The 14,929-nt window shown below is 49.0% G+C and overlaps 1 protein-coding gene across 1 annotated transcript in view; it reads left to right on the top strand.

The window, feature by feature from the left end:
- Positions 1-7,851: 7,851 nt before the first annotated feature.
- Positions 7,852-14,929, top strand: part of LOC119174205 (uncharacterized) — a 41,957-nt gene continuing 34,879 nt past the window's right edge. The window contains exon 1 of the mRNA XM_075889693.1: positions 7,852-8,612. Within this exon, the coding sequence (XP_075745808.1) occupies positions 8,184-8,612 (429 nt within the window). The 5' untranslated portion in view covers positions 7,852-8,183. The remainder of the gene's footprint in view (positions 8,613-14,929) is intronic.

Here is a 14,929-nt window from a genome sequence, read left to right on the forward strand (position 1 = left end):
GTTACAAAGATGTGTCACACGCTGCAATCACAAGCTCTCATCTCTTGTCCCGATGAAAGCGCTGGAAGCTAAGCAGGGAGGAATGGCAGGGCCACAGAGAAACGTCACGCTCGCTCCGTGACCTTGAGAACTTTTTTTTTTGTTCAAATGCGCGGCTTCTCAGTGTGATCGCGCGCGCACGCGTGGACAGGTAGCGGCCTCCCGCGGCGATCTCTGTAACGAGCGAGCGTGCCATGTTCAAATCGGCCAATGGCTGATAGATGGGCTTGCAACGTGTCATTTTGGGGTATATTGCGTGATTTGTCGAGAAAAGAGAAAGCAAATTTGAGCTGATTTTGATAATTTATTATGAATTTCAGGCCGCGTGCTGTGCTATAATATTTGGCTCACGTGTTGTCGGGAGCCTCTACTACCGATCGGCAGCGCTTTCTGACCATGCTCAAAAACTGTTGCAGGGCCCCTTTAAGAAACCGCAGCAGCGCTTTGGTTGCCTTTCGGAACTGTGATTAATGTTCGGGGAAGCATCCAGCAAGAAAGCGAGATAGTTCGGCCTCATCATGAATGGAGAAAAAAGATTAACTCGTTAAGAAGCGGGAGTAACAAAAAAGTAAAGGTTAGTCTTAACGTATACACAACACGAGAAAAAAAGAACGCGCTAAGTATTCCGAATGTCATATATTTGAATAAAATTCCTTATTGTGCCTCTCCCATCCTAATTCTTAGATTGTATGCACTGCTGACAGTCTCCTACTACAGCGTATATAAAAGCACATTCTCAGCACTGGTTAACGTTACTGTAAGCCACACTACACTTTATACTTTTATACGCTGTTCCAAGCGTAATGTAATCTATCTGATAATTAGGCCTTCTTTTTTAAGAAACTTGATATGCATGGTGACGTTCTGGCGATAGCGTACGCAGACAAACTTGTGTAGAAGAGCAATTGTCTGCGTGCCAATTAAGTCGACTACTCCGACATTTTTGCGGTGATAAAATGGGCATGACGTAAAAATGGGCATAAGAGTGCATAATTTTGCCGGCATGGTGAAATGACATGAACAATTTTGCTTCAAAGGCAAGACCACTTCCATAGGAAGTGATGTCACTTTTGTTCTTTCGAAATGTGCAAGAAAAATTCCGAAATGTTTTGGTTGTGTATCTTTATTTGATCAATATAGTCGATAATGACAATACATGAGTTCACTATAGTGATAATTACTATATATACTAGACTCACCGCAGCCGCAGCTTCACTGGCTGCCATTTTCACAGTAGTGGAAGAAATGAAATGGAATGAAAACACTTCATTTCAGTCCTGCAGGACGCGCTTAGCGCGTAGCGGGCGTCTCCCACGTAGGGACCGACAGGAAGTACCTGGCGGCCGCTTCGTGGGCCTGCTGGACGGCCCATTGCTGGTCGGCGAGAAGTGATCTCCTGAGGGACCTCTCCCACTTGCTTGAGGTAGAGTCGGGAGGAGTTGTTCTACACTCCCAGAGCATGTGTGCGAGTGTCGCTGTGTGTCCACATGATGGGCATGTGTCGCTGGGGTATGCATCGGGATAATAAACGTGAAGCGTGGCAAGGTTTGGGTACGTGTGTGTCTGTAATAGGCGTAGGGTTCATGCCTGCGGTCTGTTAAGTTTCGGATGTGGGGTGAAAAAATGTGGCGTTCAAGGTAAAAGTGTTTTGTTATGTCATTGTACGTAATGGGTGCATCCCGATTGGTGTCTAACTCAGCAAGATGGGGTTACCCTGTGGCGGTGCTTTCGGTAAGTGCGCGCGCTGCATCATGGGCGATCTCGTTGAGGTTGGATAGGGCACCCGGCACCTGGCCGAGATGTGCGGGGAACCAGATGACAGTGTGGTGCTTCAGGGCACTCGGGTTCGCTCTGCGCAGGATACGTAACTCCTGGTCGGCGATGAATCCGCATTTGGAGGCTTTGATGGCTGGTCTGGAGTCAGGAGTCGCTGTAGATGAGTTCTCGCTCGCTGTCGATCATAGTTATAACTATAGGCTTTAATTTTTTTTTTGCTCCATCGCTCACACAAACTCGCAAATCACCAATTTTCTACACGTAGCAATTCAGTCAGACTCAAACTTAACCAACTTGATCTCGGACGGGGTTGCTAGAACTTGAGACTTGCCAGTCTATCTAGGTCTGAGTGATTCTGTGTGAATTTATGATTGAGCAAGCAATCGAATGAACTATTCATATGCAATATGTAGCACAGCGATAGAATTAGTTTCGCCACAGACGGAATCGTATGCAGTGCGTGAATTCAGCACCTAACATTCGTACTTTATCGTGTAGAAGAAAGCTTCAAGGCTTTTGACACTGTGCGCTGTCTTACCATTCACCTTTGAATTGTTCTTACGTGCTTTCTTCATTGTGGGTCCCCCTTCAGTCTTCCGATTTTGAGACCCTAAATATTGTCTGTAAAACGTCTCCTTCGTTTTGTGCATCACCACATCGTTAACAACAAACTTCGAGAAACTATAAGCTGCATTGAAAGTCTTGTATAGTTCACAAATGACCGCGCACATGAACACCGAGTGACATATAGACATATAGTTCCCCCGCTTCCGTAATTGTATGAATGCTCTCTACAGACGAATAAATGTGAGAAATAAAGTCACACGAACGTATGAAGTTGCAAGGGCGAAGATTAGGCAAATCCATATCCAAGCGTGCACGTTGAATGATCGCGAGATCCTTCTAGTAAGTTTCGTATAGGAAACTTCTTATGGGCGTTGCAGGCTTACAATCTTTCCGGTATCGCGTGTGCATGCTGGCGGTGTACTTATACGGACATTCCAAGTGAGAATCGGAGCGGGAGAAAAAGTGAATATAGAAAACATTCCAGAAGCCGGTGCATGCGTTTATGCTATAGCGATGCAAGCGCGGAAATATGTGAATGCGTGCCAAAGGGGTTGCGTATTCGGAGAGGAAACTGCCTTCAGAAGCGGTACCTTTTCCATGTACGCCTCCTGGCCACACGTGCTAGTTATACGAAAAGGAAAAACTGCTAACTTACGTGTAACAGGTGAAGCATGGGAAATTATTGATATGTAAATTTAGTTTAGTGAACGGTACCAGGGCTGGAAATTCTCGCTATTCATATATGTGCGCCTGTTTCCTATGTAGCGCCGCAATGTTGTACGAGTGACTTTTTTTTTTTTTATCACTAATGAACGGTGACAAAAGCGTATAGATGATACATGAACGTGCACCTATAGTACTGTATCACTTAATAGGCCACCTTAATGGTTGAACGAAGCAGTCTAGTTTAAGGTCACCTGTGTTTTTTTTTATGTTCTCTTCTTTTTATCTCTCTTTTCATCCCTCAATCCCCTTCCACTGGTGTAGAATAGCAAACCGGACGCTCGCCTGGTTGACCTTACTGCTTTTCCTTCTTCGATCTCCTCCTTACTGGTCCCTAAACCACTTCGAAGTTAGGTAGATACGAGAGAGCAGTTTTATTTCATGCGCATTCGCTACCCTATAGTAACGCTATTTTCTCCTTGCCGCTTGATTCATCATGAAACACGTGGCCAGTTCCAGCAGTAACCGTTGAGCCTATCAGGATTTGCGCCTTTCGTCTACGCACTGTTATATCTCCTCTTGGGCAGTTAAAAATCCGCAAAACGAAGCGAAATCAGTTAATCAGTTGATCGTGCATGCTAATGATGCAAAAAAGACATTCAAGGCCGTGCAACTGCGTGGCGAAGGAAACTAGGAGGCGATTCGCAAATGATATCTCTCGGGGGTAAATCAATAGAGTGCTTATTTCATCATGACGTCACTTGAACAGCGTGCATGCTGTTGTCATGACTTGTGCCGAAAAAAACCGAGAATGCCACAAAATAGTATTGTGCTTCTTTTTCCTATTTGCAGCCGTTGTTTAGGGGCTTTTTAATTAAAGCTGACATCCAAATAATACAACTGAAAAGGGCTCGAAATGCTCTGGTCGAAATTCCATGACGTAGATCCACCATGCACGTGAATGATAACATAAATAACATAAAAAGAGAGAAAAGGGACCAAGTGCTGGTTTTCTGACATCGTATATAAAATTTATATCGACGGGACCGTCTCATGTCGCATGCGGGCCCATAATGGAAGTGCCCCACGCAGTGACATAACGGCACCAACGTTACTGCTGAGAGACTTAACGGATCCCACAATAAGAACTAAATGCTACATATTACACCATTAACCAGAAGAGCCCTATTAATTCGATTGCATGGATCTGCCAAATAATCAAGTTTCATTATTTTGGATTGGTAGCACCGTCTACGGGTTAGCTTGACAAAACTACAAGTTACCTCTGGGAAGTGTTACTAAGGAGCAAATAAAAAGAAAAGCAAACCCCACAACTGTCCGCATCAAAGTGTGACACCTCAGCAGTGGTTCTCAGGGTAAAGGATAATGAGGAAATAAAAAATGTAGGGAGAGAAGTAAAGATTGGGACACGGTAGGAGAAGCCCGCGGACGGGGCCCCGATCAGTGCCGAAAAGGGGACTTCGCGGAAGGGACAACCATCAGCCACGAAATCCTCGCGTCTCCGCCCAAGTTGAATAAATGAATAAACATTATTTGAAGTCCGGCAGTTTCGTTCGGGCGAAGTGGGGGGTAACCCTTTTTTTACGACTCGTTGCCCAAATTTGAATGCTTATTCGTCTTAATTTCTGAAGCAGGTACGTGTGCGGAACACATCCCTAGTTTTTGCTGTTTTTTTTCTTCTGGACATGGCACATACCCAATGGAGGGCATTGACCGAGTAGAAGGTAAATTTTCTCAATACTTTCTGCCTTTCTTCATTCATAGGAGTGCTAGTTAGTTGATTATATAAGGCCACCGACAAAATATATTTTCCTTTCTCTTTGTTGAAATGGCATAGCGAGTGAACTAACAGGAAAAGTGCATTCCGCTGAAAAGTAGCAGGTTTCCGCAGTCCAGTTGTCTTTGGCTCCCATTTGTTAGCTGGCTGCATCTTTAACTGACTAGCTGTGTCTATAGCTGGGCAATAGTGTCTTCCACCCCAGGTGTGTGGTTAGGTCAAGCTTGCGTGTACACGCAGAAGATATGTTGTATGCAGGGAGGCGTGTTTTTCGCGGTGTATATTCATTGGAATCAATAGAGTTTTAGTTCCGGGGACCACGAGCCGCTTGTGGCAGAGTTTACTGATCTGTTCAGTGACCACAGGCGCCTCCTTGGGAGCATCCAACCGTGCTAAAGACTGCTCCTTGGCATGCTCAGTTTGAGTCTCCTTTTCCGCACGTGCTTGCGTTCCTTTGTACCCCAAGCCGCACTCATTAGAGAGTTTTAGTACTGCGGAATGGTGCTACGTACGCATCACGCAAGCGCCTTGCGTTACGTGGCGTCGTTTGCCAATAATCGGCTTTTAGTACGCCGTAGTACCCGCGTACTTAACGAGCGTGAAGCGTGTTGCGTCATCTGGTAGATCAAAACAGAAGCACGTGTTGTTGACAGCCAATGTGAGCCAATCCAAGTGTTATAGCCAGATTACGGCCATATTTTAAGCCACAGAGCCGGTCGGTGCTTGCCTTCGATGCCGCCATTTTGCAAAACGAAGTCTCGCGCTGTCGCGAACTTGTTCGAGAGCGGCGCGATCAGCTCATACGTACGCACGCACGCATCTCATGCGTGCGTACGTGGCGGCTGCGTACGTAACGCGATACGTGCGAGTTGCGGTCTGCGCATGCGCACTACGCAGAACGTGGCATCCTTACGTACGCAACGCCGCCACGTACGCTGTACTAAAACTCTCTATTGAGAATGCACAAAAACGCAAAGAGCTTACGTACGCAAGCGTCTGTTGGGCCCCTCTCACAAACATCTCCTATGTGTCGCTCCCAGGGTGCATTGCGCAGTACAGATTTCGCTATGAACATAGAACATAGAATGGGCCGGTACCGAATAGAGAATGGGATTGTGCTTGGGTCATGTATCGCTTTTTTATCTTGTGTTCCGTTCAGTCGCACTACCTAATGTTATGCTTGATCCGTTTTATAAGTGTTCCATCACATCAACAATAGTCTTCGCAGAAAAGTACGCTAATAAGGTTGAATGCATGGGGGCTATAGCTGGTACGACTTCGTCTTGCAACATGCGGCCACGAATCGACAAAGACAGAGGAAAACTGAATCCACACTCACATGAGCCTATCGTTTTCTGTATGCCTTTGTCCATTCCTGGCAGCGTGTTACGAGATGAAGTCGCGGAAAAGTAATTTAGGCTTTGTAAGAGAAGTCCCGGCGATGTAAACACCTCCCCGTACATGTAAAAACTCGCCTACTCGTTCGCGGGCGTGGTTGTCTGCTGACATGACGGAAATTCGAGCAACCATTTCAGTACGCGACCACGCATTTTAGAGTGACATTGGCGTTCGTTGAAGGTGTCGCGCAATATCAAAAGAGTGAAACACTTCGTGTAGGCCAGTTAACAATGGCGCAGCATGAAAGGGGCGTCTGTTCATGACCTGAGAGAAACGGACAGCTTGACGCATGGCTGATTTCCGAGGTCACTGCGCAGAGTACGCCGGATGTTCATTCTTCACAGCTGGAGAGGAGGCGGTTAAATAAAAGACGGTGACACACCGTTTTGAAATGAATTCATCAACTTCCATCAAAATTACGGACTCTCTCTCTCTCTCTTAATCTGTTATTGTTTATTTTTATTTTAAATTTTTAAGCACTTAAGGAGAGGCCACTGAACGTCTTGTAATGCAGTGCAGTGCCCGAAAGCCTCAAGGTTGAAGCTTTAGGAATTACGCCAAAGGAAACCGCGACATCGTAATAGCGCTAACAGCAAACCTCTATTACCCCGAGACCCAACTGCATAGCCGCCAAGCGCACACGCAGTCCAAAAGGGCCGGCAAAACATGCATCTATTACAGGCTAAAAGGCACGCGGCCTCCGTAATGGGGCCGACGAAAGCCATATTGTTGACACTGCGGCCCTCCCATCACTCAACGCTCCATCGCACCGCACTTCACCCCCGGCAGCGTCCCAACAAGGCAAAAAAAAAAAAAAAAAAAAAGCCGCGAGACGCACTCCGCGCCGGACGACCGATTCATTTCCCGCGAAAAGAGCCCATTGCGCAATCTAATAGGTCTAGCTGGCTCACACCCTCTCCCATTAGATTACACCGTTGCTCAATGCCGTCGCCACCACGCGTAAGCACGCGCCCCGAAGGAGTGTGAACACGAGCCAGCGCATATCCTGCGCATATGCATGAATAGCTGGCTGGACGACCATTAAAAAAGGCACATCCTCGAACTCGCCGACACGCGCGCGCTCTCACTTCGTGGTCCGGTCGGCCTGGCGGGGAGGGTTCGGTCGCCCGATGCATAAACACGCACCGCAGGACAGGAAGGAGAGGGGAAGAGGGGAAGGGTCGAAGAGCATGCAGATCGAGCGGCCGCGAATTGCTAAGATTGCCCCTTCCTCCTCTGAGAGACTGTTGCGCGGCCTCCGCTAGCCTTCGGCTCAATTGAGAAGGTGAATTAGGGGAAGGACAACAGCCGCGTCGGTCGGGTGAGCGGGCGAGCGAGCGGGAAAGTCGTAGTACGTACGAACGCTACGCACTCTCTCTCTCACCGTACTCGGCTTGCAAACGTGAGCGCGCGTACGACGTTGCCTCGGTACGACGAGTCCGACGCGCGCAGTTGCAGAACACGCTTTCGAAAAGCTGCCGGCCGACAGCGACGACGCAACTTCGACGCAACAACGACGAGCGCGTTCCTCCTCCTCTTCTTGTTCCCTCTCCTCAGAGCCGCCCACAGCTTTCCTGGCGGGACGCCACTCGAACAGAAGAGCGTAGATGGGGGCCCTGCCTCTCACGGCAATATTTACGCGCGGCAGAAACCAGCTGAGCGGCAGCGGCGCGGGGATTTAAAATAACTGCCCGTCCCCTTTCGCTGCGCTTGCCACCGACCAAGACGACGCGTCAAGAGTGGAGGGGGAAGTTGAGTGTTCACGAATCGGGACGTACGGAGACAGCTGGTCTAGCGTCGAGAGCCCGCCTGGAGGGCACTTCATCTGGCGTCCTTGGCCCACACCAGCCGACCGACTCCAAGGGAGGTCTCGTGGTCTTTTCGCGCGGGCGAGACCCGGGGCCAGGCGTTCTTCAATCCCTGCTTCTAGAACAGATAGCACATGGCGCCGACAAGTGCGGTGTCAGCGGTGACGATCAGTCCTCGCGGGATGATGTGTAGCCGTCCTCTCGTAGCAGTCCTCCTATTCACTCTGTTCGCAGTGTTGACCTGTGCGCACGCGGATTCTCAACCTACGACGACTTCGCTGCAGACGTCAAAGTTCATGCGTTGGTCCCGCGCGACCAACACGCGCGAGAGGCTGAGTGCGGCGCTCAGCGGCGACCAGCCGGTGTTCGTGGAGGCCGACGTCGTGCTTGACAACGGCATCCCCGTGCTGGAGCCGCCCCGTGGACGCCTGTGGGACGTGACGCTCAACGAGCTCCTCTACCAGGTCACCCAGAAGCCCAAGCGGGTGACGCTCAAGCTGAACTTGAGGAGTACCGAGGTGCTGCCCCAGGCGTTCGGAGTGCTCATGGTGGCCTTGACCGAGGTCAGCGTTCTTTCCCTCTAAAATCCACTTCAAACCTAGATAATCGTGCACTCATTTCTCTTGCTTTTTTTACGCAGCTAGCAGCTGTTCATGTTTAATGTGTGTATATCTGTACGCACGGTGTGGGCGAAACTGTTTACATTCATAAGGCTGCTTAGGCGAAATCGAATGCAGTGTCATACATAGGCAAATGCTTACGTGAAGCATTAATCCTGACAGCAGAGAGTGTATGAGTACGAAACAACAAACACTGTATCTCCCTGCAAAATAATAGGTGGATCATTTGGTTAGTTCATATAGATTCATAGCGTAGGAGCGCAAACGCACAAGCGAATGAAACGTAATGAGTGGAGGCATGCATGTGCGCGCAAAATGGTTAAAATACGTCAAGCTTAATCAGAATCTGATAAGGGTGTCGCTATCATTGAAATAGATAACGCTTGACGGGAGCGTAGACGCCCGACGCAGTCGTGAGTGTCCCAACAGGCGCAGTGTTGCGACTCACTCGTCTGTAGCCTAACGGTGTGCTTGCGTTCCCGCGGAGCACCAAAGCCACCTTCTAGGTGGCTTTGGGAGCACGCACCCGCCTTTAGGTCATTGCACGGTATTTTGGAAGCCTTATCAAATCCTGATTAAGCTCAGTGGATTCTCACTGATTATTTAGCTTTGCGTGCAGCTGACCTTAGACTTGAAGCCTTTTGAAAGAATCCTTACTTCAGTGCCGGGTGTGGTGAAGATTGCGTGCACTGACTTCACTGTCTCTGCCATGCGTTGTTGCACAAGTACGACAGGAAGCTAGGTTCGCGACGCTGTGTTCGTGTTGCTACATCGCAGGCCAGTGCTGTCGTTATCATGGCCTACAGGCAAATGACGTTCCGGCTGAATGTTTATCCCATTTCTGCGAAGGTGACCACCCGCTGCAGCTAAGTGCAAAGTGAACGCCATCGTGGCCACCAGGTTGGGGCACCAGCATACGTTGGGAAGCTGCGGTCGTGACGTCATGTGGGTGGGTCAGTACATTGATGGCATGTGTTTGTGCCATATATGCAAAAAAAGAAGCGGCACACCTTGTGCATGTTATAGGGTCATCTCGTCTTCCCAGTTTTTATCTTCGTATTTTTTCGATCATTCGAAACAAAACTGTGACTTCCGGTAAGAGCAGCCCATGCTATTGTGTGCACTCTTTCCGTACAGTACAAAAAGGTTAGAGGGAATAAGGCGGAAAGCCGTGTCAAGCAGCTTTTAACTGCGGTCCGTGCGTGTTTATAGCTGTTTGTCTTTTTATTTTGCGTAAACATTGTATGTAACATTGTATAACACTGCATGCGAACGTGGCAACATTGTCTATATAACGTGATATAACACCTACGATGGCGGGAACTTCCTCGGAGTAAAAGTGTGAGCAGCGCTGGCAAAAGTTCAGCAGTGAATGACGCTGATGCCAGGCATTGCGTGGAACAGGGGGTCTAGCTTCTAGCGCAATATATATTCTTGGCATGGCAAGAAGGACGAACTCTCGACATCGAGGGGCGATGCACACTGGGTCTGCTTGCACGCTGGTCGACCACGTATATACGGTTTCCGGCAAACGTATACTACAAGTGAAACTGTGGCACTCGTGCAAGCGGCGGTATTAAGGGTGGCGGTCCTGGTAACATGGAAGTGGCGGAGATTACATAAATGTTCCAGCATTTCGCCACGTCGGACATCAAACAGTTTTGCGACTTCGGAAAGTGAAGTTTTAGCGACGCCCTGGGCTAAATGCCAAAGTTCACATTCGGTGCATCTGTTGGTAGAGATATATCTTGCTTTCCATGCAGTGCTTTAAGAAAAACAAGTTGTTCAATGAACATTTATGAGATACAGAAAAAGTGAAGAGGCAAGGAAAACAAGGAGGTTCACCAAGCTTTGAATCGGTTTGCTATCCTACACGTGGGTTGGGGAAAGCAGGAATGATGGAAAAGATAGAGAAGAAAAAAAAACAGGTGTAAGAGAGAGAAGAATGAGCAATGAGTTCGAACACTCAAAACAAGAACTCGTGCTGTTGGTTCACAGGAACTGGTGAGGTACGGTGTTTTTTCAAGAAGCACGGCAGGGCTTTCGTGGCATTGTGCATGTACGGAACCATGAGGTCCCAGGGATGTTCTGTTACGATAGTGGTCTTCTATCAAGATGGAACTCGGGTTTCAGACCACGTGGTCTATACCAGCGCATAAGTATCATGCCGCACTGTTGGCTACTCCGATGAGTATAAGGATATAAAGGGGGCAGGGAGGGATTGCTGTTCGTATATCTTTCTCGCATTTTTTTAATTACTGTTTCACGTAAACATGTATATATCACTGTATATGAACACTGCATCACTGTATACGTGATATAACATTTCCGATGACAAACGGGTGGCGTAAAAGTGTGAAATGGTAAATCCTAATTATATGACCCCGCAACAATGCTTACAGTCATGGGCAATACGATTGGACGAGTCCGTTTTCATGGCGTAGTGGAATGACCACATCATCGAGGTTTACGAATTTTTCTATACGAAACTTTACGGGATGTTTTCGATTGCCCTTATGTTGAGCTGATTAACGAAATGAGTTCCTCCTGAGCTTTTCATCTACAATAGCCTGTGCTTGTGTTGGAAAACGGATCCACCTGCGTCCGCCTTTCGTATACACTTGCAGAAACTATGTTCTGTCTCTTCACTTTGTAGACTTCTTGACTCGCGTTTGTGGTGCCTGTACTGCAAATTCCCGTTTCTCTTCTCCGACATACAGCGATTGGACGTTGGATATGAGATGTGTGGGACCCGGCGGATTCCTAATTCAGCGAAAACTTTCCAACTCCGTAGCTTTCGAAAAAGTGTGGCTCAGCGCTGCGTTAAAGTGGGAACCGGATTTCCTTTTTATGATAGTTCCCCGCATTCGGGTTGCAAGATTGTGTCGGTGAGTTCAACACTCATTTGCATTGTACACTAATTGGGAGGTGGGCTCTATGTTTAGAAATGGATGCCACTTCAACCGGAATGTAGCTAGCCATACCGATTGTATTCCCATTTCTTAAACGTACGCACAAGTACCTCAAGGCGGACTAGCACTTTATATGCCCTGAGCATTGCTGCATTGCTTGATACGATGAGACGGCACAAACTTTCGGACTTTGAAAACACTACCAGGACAAACCGCGGAAATGTCGCCGGATAGCCGACATCTACATGCACACAGGGCAGATGCATTACATGCCACACAGAAGTTGTCGCATCTTTTTTCGACCATATTTGCCGTGGTGGTCATAGTATGTCTATGTCGTAAAATGCCGCCATGTCGGACTAAATTCTAACCATGACACACGTGATGGTTTTTTTTTTTTTTTGAAAAAGCAATTATAGATGGAAATGTTGTAGGCCCCGTTACGTATCTGCTTGAGTGTACTCCCAAAGCCAGGGCTGCATGAAACTTTTAAACCGTGGACTTCCTCGTCAATTCAAGATGCTGTCATAAGCTTCTAAGGTAGTAACAACATGCATCTCGATTTTAAACTGACCTGAAGTGATACGCTGGTCATGGAGGCCAGGCGCGATATAAAGAGCACACTTTTGTGTGCGCCAACTAGAAGGCGAAACGACCGTTCATCTGCGTGCGAACTGTTTCTAGCCCATATCCGTTCCACTTTTTGCACCTCAGCCGCGACCATCTCCTAAACTGGTGTCGCCCAGGTCACGGGCAATTGACAGATATCTGACTGCATATACAGTACGAGGCCGGAGGCAGTATTGCAACGACCCCTATGTTGCTGTGGGCCAACTAGGTTAAAGGTTCGTTGAAGACGCCCGCCCCTGTGTCGACACAGCAGGCACCCGATCGAGGCCACGGTGAAGAGCAGCCCCCACGCCGCTTGTTTCTCTTTTTGCTGTCGCCCCCTTTTTCGGCGCATGTGGCCCCCAAGAGCGCGCGCGCGCGATATTTCAAAGCTGCGTCCCCCGCGCCTTCGCCGTCATCGCCGCCGTATGCGGCATAAGTGGGCGAGTCACCGCCGCAATGGGCGCTTCTTGTTTCTCCAATTGCTATCAAAGGGCAGCCGTGTCGGGCAATTAGCCACGCGGTTCTTCGTCTTTCCCTTCCGCTCACACCACTCTCCCTCCTCAGCAGTCCTTCTTCGAGTCGACTCTCCTCCCGCACCAACGGCATCCTCACTGCATGCCCTCGCCACAACAAGCGGTCTTCCTCACTAATTACTCGCGCCTGCTCGCCTGTTGCGCACGTTTGCCGTTGCGGCGCTACAGGAAGGGGGAGGCGCGCGCACACGAGACCACTGTAACATGTGCAGGGCGAGGCCGCCATGATGACTGCTGGTGATCGTATCCTTTCCTGCCGCGGCTCAACCGCTCTCTGTCCCCTTCTTGAAGTCCCGAGACGCCGCCCGCGCCCGTGACTCACAAAAACAAGCGCCGCGCAGTCTCAAGCCAACGGCGTGTTTGCAAACGCGAAGAGCGCGACCGACTGTCGCTGTCTGTTCAGCGATACGTCAGTGTCGGCGCGCGCGGACATTTGAAAAAGCAGCGTCGCCGGTGCCGGAAGGCGGGAAAGCCGATACGCTCGCTGTCGCGCAGCCGTCACGACACGCCTGCCAGCGCTTTAGATGTTGGTAGGGGGCAACGTCTGATGCCAGCGAATGTGTGTGCATGCGTATCGCCTTAACGCGTGCGCTACAATTGCAGTCCCTTGTAGCTCGGGGGTTTCCGACACGGATTTTGTGTGCCCGTTCGCGCTGCCATCCATGTGTTCTGATTTGTTCTAGATACAACGCTGGCTAAACTTTATTATGTTTGCAGCGATGGGAAAGGGGTGGGGAACATGTGCTGTTCAAACAGAATGAGGAGCGGAGAATAGTGTCAGCTAAGCATCAAAACGCAACGATGTTTTCATGGCGACCCAACTTTAAAATGCGGAGTGTAGAAGCGACAAAAACATGCGTCATAACGAGGCTAAAGCTATGTTCACACTACGGACGTAAGGCATCGATTTTTCATAACACGCGTAAGCGGAAGCACAACAAGCGTATGCGTCTAGTTCAGACTGTGAACGTAAAGGTACCAACGTTCGCAACGAACGCATAAATCGTGAGTGAGAGTGTTAAAGGCTAGGCAACTTTTACGACTGCGATACTACGACCGTTACGACACAGCCAATGACCGATCAGCTTTCGGTTTTCAACAACCGGGCACGAGACCTGACGGGACTTCCGTCCTCCCGGCTGCAGCAGCATCGCGGAGGCGATGGCGGTAGCTGCCGGTGCGGGAAGTGCTACTTCGCCATTCCGCGGTGACGATTGGGTTGGCTTTGTTTGCTCGCAACGTGCGTAAAAAGTTGTTCCGCGCTGCCTGCCGTACTGTCATCGCAGCGTCTCCAAGTCGGAGCTTGCCGAGAAGGTTGTGAAAGTCACCATCCACGGCCCTGTCGAGGAATACTTGGCGCACCCAAACTCTTCTCTGTCGCCTTCGCCGTCTTCGGGCGATTGAATACACGACTATAAGCTCATTTTGAGCGTGAATTTCTTCCAACTCGGCCAGCGCTCGCGTGTTGATGGGAGCCATATTGGACCGCTAGTGACGTCGATTCTACAGCGACAAATATGATTGGCCTATCGTAAAAATCATAATGTACGTAGGTGTAAATGTGAACAAAGGTATCGGCATAACTGCGGTAACGCTTTTTATAGCCGTTGCGTTCGATACGCCGAACGAGCTGTTACGCACGTTACGACCGTAGTGTGAACATAGCTTTACACAATCTCATTATTTCGTCGTTTAAATATCTCATATAGAGGTACGCTACATCATGAAGATATGATAACGGTCTTCAAAAAGTTTCAACCAAATATGGACGCACGCATGTGTGGGCAAGCTCTGAGCTTCCTGTGGTCACCGAGCTGCGTGTGGACAAACCTTTAACGAATCCTCGGCTATAGCTGCTCAATGTTTATGGCAGCCGAATATAAGACTGTTAGACGCATTTTCTGATGTATTCTGCAGACATGTTTACCTGGTCAAGCTTCTATAGCGTTCTACACTGGAAGGTCGCACCTATGGAGTCACTCATGTGTATCACACGCTACACTCACGCATAGAGTGCACGCATTCGCGTAGAACCTACGAGTTGCATGCCACGAACCCATGTGCTCACACATCAGCCGCCGCGAAAGAGTCTTCCTAACCCTGCAATGTCAAAACATGGAGCAACCAGCTATTCACGAACTGAAAACAACAAGAACGAGACAACAGTTTTGCGCTCGACTGATCTGTCGAAGTGTTTGTGGGT

This window comes from Rhipicephalus microplus, chromosome 3, assembly GCF_043290135.1.
Source record: "Rhipicephalus microplus isolate Deutch F79 chromosome 3, USDA_Rmic, whole genome shotgun sequence".
In the NCBI taxonomy this organism is placed as follows: Eukaryota; Metazoa; Arthropoda; class Arachnida; order Ixodida; family Ixodidae; genus Rhipicephalus; species Rhipicephalus microplus.